General features: G+C 45.7%; 1 protein-coding gene across 1 annotated transcript; it reads right to left on the bottom strand.

The window, feature by feature from the left end:
• Positions 1–2,941: 2,941 nt before the first annotated feature.
• BATF3 (basic leucine zipper ATF-like transcription factor 3) lies at positions 2,942–6,362 on the bottom strand. Its single transcript, XM_008630520.2, has 2 exons — positions 5,998–6,362; positions 2,942–3,572 (listed from the first exon to the last, which is right to left on the bottom strand). The coding sequence occupies exons 1-2, from the start codon at positions 6,259–6,261 to the stop codon at positions 3,387–3,389; spliced, it is 450 nt and encodes a 149-aa protein (XP_008628742.1). The 5' UTR covers positions 6,262–6,362; the 3' UTR covers positions 2,942–3,386.
• Between the last annotated feature and the right edge of the window lie 21 nt (positions 6,363–6,383).

Here is a 6,383-nt window from a genome sequence, read left to right on the forward strand (position 1 = left end):
AATCTGACCTAACAAAACCCAAAATAAATTAATAGATAAATAGCTGAATTGGACCCAGTCTATTCCTGGAATGAATACTTTTGTGTGTGGGTAAGTATGCAGTAAGCACTTTGCTTCTTCATTAGACTCACAGAAAATGCAAAAAAAGGAATCCACGCTAACTTGGATCCAGACAAACCATAACCTTCATTGTGAAACTAAGAGGCAAAATCCAGCTTTGTTAGCAGCCCTCATCTACATGACACATCCACAAATAAGACTGCAATTTACAGTGTGCCTCACATGAACCATAATCTGAATATAGAAAAGATCTTCCCTATATACCTGCATCTGAAAATCATGTGGATGTAATACAGACCACATTTTTGTGGGGAACGAGTCAAACCAACTGGAAGCTTTTTGAAGCTACAGTACATCAAGTGGGATTTTAGCCACATATAGATGTGAAACCTTTTTTGTGATGGTGTAACACTGCTGCAAAAGAAGAGGTTTGGATCTGAAAAAGGATTTTCTGTTGCTTCCTTAACAAATGGGCTTTTTCCTTTCTGTTCTCCTTTCTGGTTCCCTATTCATGTGAAAATTATCCCAGGCTCCAGAACATACTTTCTGTTTTGAAGGTTCCTGTAAATCAATACCCTTACAAACAGCTCCTGCAAGAAGCGTAATCGCTGCGTGTGTAGAGATACTTAAGCCTGGGCTTTAACAGTTCACTGTCCTCGTCGACCCCTGATTCAGCCATGACATTAATTCTATAAACATATCAGAATGTTGGACTTACTTGGCTTGGGATAGTGATTTTGCTCACTCCTTTTACTTGAGGCTCCCAGCTGCCTTTGAATATTAGTCACACAATATACTAATTGGTGAGGTGCCTTAGTTTATCTATCAAGTAGAAGAATGATGAAAAAGGCCCTTGGGAAATATTCCTGGGGAAAAAAGTGGTGCAAGAGATGGAGGAAGACGCAGCCCATGCCCTACTGTTACTAATGGACATGATGCACAGGCTGGAGCTACACCCTGAGGTGCTGGGATAAAGATGGGGACAGTGAGGGCTCCCACAGGGTTCCCAGTCCTTCCAAGGAACAGCAACATATCCTTGGGCTTAGATTGTTGTCTCCATCACACAACATTGCTGAGAATTCAGCTGTCTTCCCCTGTACACTCTGCAGAGACATTATACAATTAATAAAGCAATAAACTCCAATGCAGAAACCACGGAATGAATCTTTTACTGCAGAACAAGAACATCGCTTGCTGATGGGGAGTGTGCCACAGAACTTGGATATTACACCAAGTGATAAGCTGAAGTCAGTTTCTAGACAGATGTTTAGAAGAATAAATGTGTAAGGAGGAGAATTTTTCCCAGGGAACCGTATCTCTATTTCTTGAAGAGAGCATCTGTGGAACAAAATTCTTTAGAAGGATTCTGCTGGGATGGACTGTCTTGGACTAGATGGTTGATCTTACCTACCATTTTTGAAGGTCCACAGGGCTCCATATGCGAGACCAGCTTTTGTAACACTCCTGACCTCAGTTAGATACTTTCCAGTCAGCTGCACATACCTAGTTATGAGATATGAAACATTCCCTCTCTCCCTTCATCCTAAACCATGACAGATTCTCCCAGAGGGAATGTTGTTCATTTTCCACCATGCTACCCCTTCTCCATTACATCTCTACTCTGCCCAAACTATACAGTGGCATTTCAGTGCCTGAGGGAATGTGGGTGTGTGGATGGATATACAGGGTGCCACACAGAATAGTACCAAGGACATTATCCAAAATGTGTATCTTGAACTGTACTGAGACTTTTGTTTCCCTAGGCAGCGACTGAAGCAGATTCTCTTTGTAGGGTGACTCAGTTCTTAAGGGACCATGAGGAACTTTGAAGACAGCATTTAGGCTGCAGATGCAAATTCTGGAAATTCTCTTGGTAACAGCCTAACAAATAATTTAAGGGAGCCAACAGCTCATCTGGAGTTTCTAGCCTAAGATATCGGTACAAGAGGGCCCTTTAGAAGGCAGAGTTGACTACATGGTTTCCCCAGTTCTATCTTGGCAGTGATCAGCAGTGCACCATTCTACTAAAGAAGCTAAAAAAAAAGTTTTAAAAAAATTAAAATTCAGACATTTCACATCATATTCTGATGATAAATACTGCGATCCTGGTGAGGGGAGAAAGTAAACCCATGAGTTTAACTGAAAAAAATCCAAATGCTGAATTGAGAGAGTTGGCAAAGAGGTGGAGATTTTTATTACCCAAAGGTGCTCTTTGACTGGGAAATACTGTGAGAAAAAGACTCTTTGCTGGATCCCGAGCTACAGCATCCACATTTCTAAAGGTTGACACTACTAGGAATCTTCAGAGAAAGTAAACACATTTTTCTGTGTATTTCTTAGTAGCACTGCAATCATACTTCCTTCTTGTAACTAAAAAGTTAAAGAAAACAGAATGTTTTTCTTTCAAGCAATTATCAAACACCTTTGGTGTGGACATAGAACAGAATGCTTAGCAAAACTCAATCCACAGACACAATCTTCCAGAGGCAATAAGCAAGATGAGGAAAGGATGAAGACGTTTGTTCATTTCCAGTGGGTGCATTAAGAGTAAATTTCAAAATCTGCTTTTTAAAACAATGTGTAAAACCATCTGTTTGCTTTTCTTCCACACAGAGCAATCATCATTAGAAACTGGGCAAGCCATATTTTAGGATATAAAACACTCCAAGGACTAATGCCAGCTGGGCTGATGATTTGGAATACTGAAGACTAAGAAAACTCTTTTGTTACATACACCTCAAAAGAGGAACCAATGAAGAGGTGATAAGTAAATAATAGAACAACTGATGGGAAGATTAGCATTAGACTTTGGCACTGACCAACAAATAAAAAGCAGAGATGCTATAGAGACATTGGTTATTGAAGAAGGTGGAGAACATCATAAAGATGAGACATCGCTTTTATTAACCAAACCTGTTTAGAGAGATAAAACCCAGCAGCCAGATCATGACATACATGGGTGACAAGTGACAAAGCGTTACTGGCAGTGGACGTGTGGGAGGAAGGCATCCCAGTCCGAGGTCGGTACTTTTCCCTGTCTACATTCCATCGCTCCACAGTGGGCTGCACGGCACTTTGACATTTCCAAAGGCAAAACCATGGCTTGAAGAGTCTACCAAGTAAGAAGCTGCTGTTCAAATTGTCTTTTTTTTCCATACTGGTGTTTTCCTGAGATTCAGAAGACTATAACATATAACGTGGAGAAGAGCTGAGTGGTCAAGTCCAGCCCTCTTCGATGGAAGATCTGCACCCTAAGTAGGCCATTCTTCAACCTCCTGTTAATGGCACTTTTGCACATCACAGTTAGAGGTGACTGAGGAGAGCACTCATCTTGGTAGGCAGCTGGTGAGTGCATCAGGCCTTGGTATGGTCACAAAGTTCATGGTGCAGTGCAGGAGTGGACAGATCTTTTCATGATCCTTCAACACCTCACTCAAGTGTTTCATTTCATCTGTTAGCTTTCCGATTTCTCTTTTCAGGGAGGTATTTTCTTGCTCAAGAGACTCATATTCCTGGAAGGAGGGGAGAAAAAAAAAAACAAACCAACTTACAGTCAAAACATTCCTTTCAGTGCTTCCACCTTGAGTACATTCACATAACTGTAGAAAAACAGTGTGGTTTCTTACTACAAGTTACAAAGTGCTGAGGAAAGACAGACACAGCCTGGGTGCTGGAACAGGGCAAGTGCTTTATGACCTGTGCCCCGACCACACTGTGACTCCTTTCATGGCCCTGAAGACCAGGAGGTGCCGATGGCCCTCAGGAGTCCCCCAGGAGCCCAGAGCTGCAGGCATGGATGGCTGTGTTCCCATGGTGGCCTCTTGCACCCTGGGCTGCCTCTGCTGGGAAGGGCCAAAACGGACTCTGCACTGTGAGATCAGAGAAAATGAAAGCACTGACTACCGAGAGGTGCTGGGAAAACCCGGTGCCTGGCACTGCTGGTGAGAGAAGGGCAGCCCCTGCTCCAGGGCAGCGCAGGGAAAAGCCATTTATCCACGCTAGCACAGCGTGGCTACTGTTCTCCTCCAGACCTGCCAGAGCTTGTAGCCATCTGCTCAGAAGCCCAAGAACTCAGTAGGAGGGAAGCACCATGCCAGCTTGATGCCAGACTCATTTTGTCATCAGAAGGCCAATCACTGCCTTGGTTATCCCTGACCTGGCTGCTTTTGAGCTAAGGCTTCTCTGGCAACAAATAAGCTGCTGTTAACTGCAGGGGAGTTATGAGTTGCTCTGCAGCATACACATGATGGATGCAAGACTCCTGTGTCACATTTTTTGATTTTTTGTGTCTCAAGTGTCCCTGCTTCTAAGCCTTCTCATCCCAAAGAGAAGAGAGCTCAGAGCCAGCCCACTGAAAACCTGCAGATGTCTCCCTGCTGGCCCAAGGCTCAACATCCACCCACTCAATCTCACCTCCCTGGGAAAGCTTCAGAACAAACTTCAAAGCCTACATGTGCCTTAAAAGGCAGCAGGGAGAACCTCTCATGCAATGTTCTTCTGGGCAGCCTGGCACTGCCTCTGCCCCCCTTTGCTGCAGAACTTTGGGTTCCTTGCCCTCCCTCCCACCCTTGTGCCACCTCTCACAGAGTAAAACAGGCACAGTCCTCCTAACACAGTTTTGGAGCCAAACTCCAGCCAAGTTGTCCGACCCTGATTGTCGTTCTGCTCGTCTCTCGTTGCCACAAACCCCATGGTCCTGGGTTTTGGAAGAAGTGTTACTGTCCCATTTCTCTGTCCCATTTTCAGGGGTGAGACTGTCACATTGTTCTTGCTAAGAACAACATCTATTCAACCAGATCTGCTTACACCTGGAAAAACCTGTGTGCCTCAGAATGAAGATTCCCAGCACAAGGAAGATCTTCAAGTTCAGGAGGAACATCAGAGGCTGCAGGAGGGCACAGGGCCCAAAAATGATTCCAAAAAGTCATGGGTTACCCCTTTTCAGAAGTACCCTGCACCTGGCTTTCTCAGGCGCTGACTCAGAGGAGATCTGGGAAAAACCAAGCCCAAAACTCCCCACATTGTCCCTCTTAGTCTCTGCTAACTGTTGGCAGATGCTTCCACAGTGAGAAAGAAAAAAGCCTGTGATGAACCTTCAGAGCTGAACAACTGACTCAGCCACAATGGCAGCAGCAAACCTGACACTTACCCAAAAGCTGACTCCTGGCTACAAGAGCACTGCTGTGTGAGGTAACATCTAAAACCAGAGAAAAGGGATCCCTGTCTTCCAGTGTTTGCACGGGGGACAAAAGAAAACTGCACCACATCGTGATATTAAGAGCTTCTGGAAGAATCAGTTACTTTCATTTCACTTGTTTTTAACAAGCACTGTTACTTATCAAAGCATACAAGTGTAACAGCTAGCCAAGCCAAGCTCTCACGCTTGCAGGTTCTCAAGTTCCTAAGAAGCCTTTTCAACTGGGTATGTCTGGGGACCCCGTTGCTGAGTGGCAGTGCTGACACCACAGTTTTAGAACTGATTTAAGCCAGCATTGCCACTGCACGGTCCCCTCCTCTTCCATCACCTTCTACCTTGTAAGACAGCAAGGATTCATCCTCTGCCATAGCAAATGTGACAAGATTAACACTAATACAGAAGAAAATGGTTTTGGTTTAGCCCAAAGGAGCCCTGTGATCCCATTCTTTGGGTGGTCACAGGAAGAGCAAAAGAGGGAGGATGAGGCAAGGGCTGGACCATGTCTCTCTCTTCCTAGCAGTGTCACCAAAGGCAGAGCTGCACTGTCCAACAGCAGCATCAGTGTCTGGGAGTTCCTGACCAGGCATCCCACAGCACGCCTTCCTCTGCCTCACACCCCCAGCTCTCTGAGAGGGATTAGTGGGAAGACAGGCCCACACCTACTTAAGAATTTCTGTTTATTGTAAAGTCCTGCACTTGGTACCCAAGCTGTGCCTGCAAAACACCAAGTACCCATTCACCTCATGAAGTTTATCTGCCTTCTGAGTTTGCTTCTTCCGGCTCCTCTGGGCAGCAACTCGATTTTTTTCTCTCCTCCTTACTTTCCTGTCATCTTCTTCATGACTCTGGAAGACATCAGCCAGAAACACTTCTCTAGTTCGCAAGGTGCACACAGAGATGCCCGAAGTCGGGTGTGCAACTTTCTGAGAAAGAACACTTCCAATTTCACAGCGCTGATCCCCAGCCTGCCAGAGACCGCATGGTCCCTGCAAAGGGCAGCGCATCCTTCTGCCCCACCGCACGGGAGGACGCGAGGCGGAGGGGCGGATGCCGGCACGCTGCCCGGGGGATGCCGCCGAGCCCCGCGGGCAGTGGTACTGCCGCTGGTGGGGGAAGCTGGGGGCCG

This window comes from Corvus brachyrhynchos, unplaced genomic scaffold, assembly GCF_000691975.1.
Source record: "Corvus brachyrhynchos isolate BGI_N302 unplaced genomic scaffold, ASM69197v1 scaffold101, whole genome shotgun sequence".
In the NCBI taxonomy this organism is placed as follows: Eukaryota; Metazoa; Chordata; class Aves; order Passeriformes; family Corvidae; genus Corvus; species Corvus brachyrhynchos.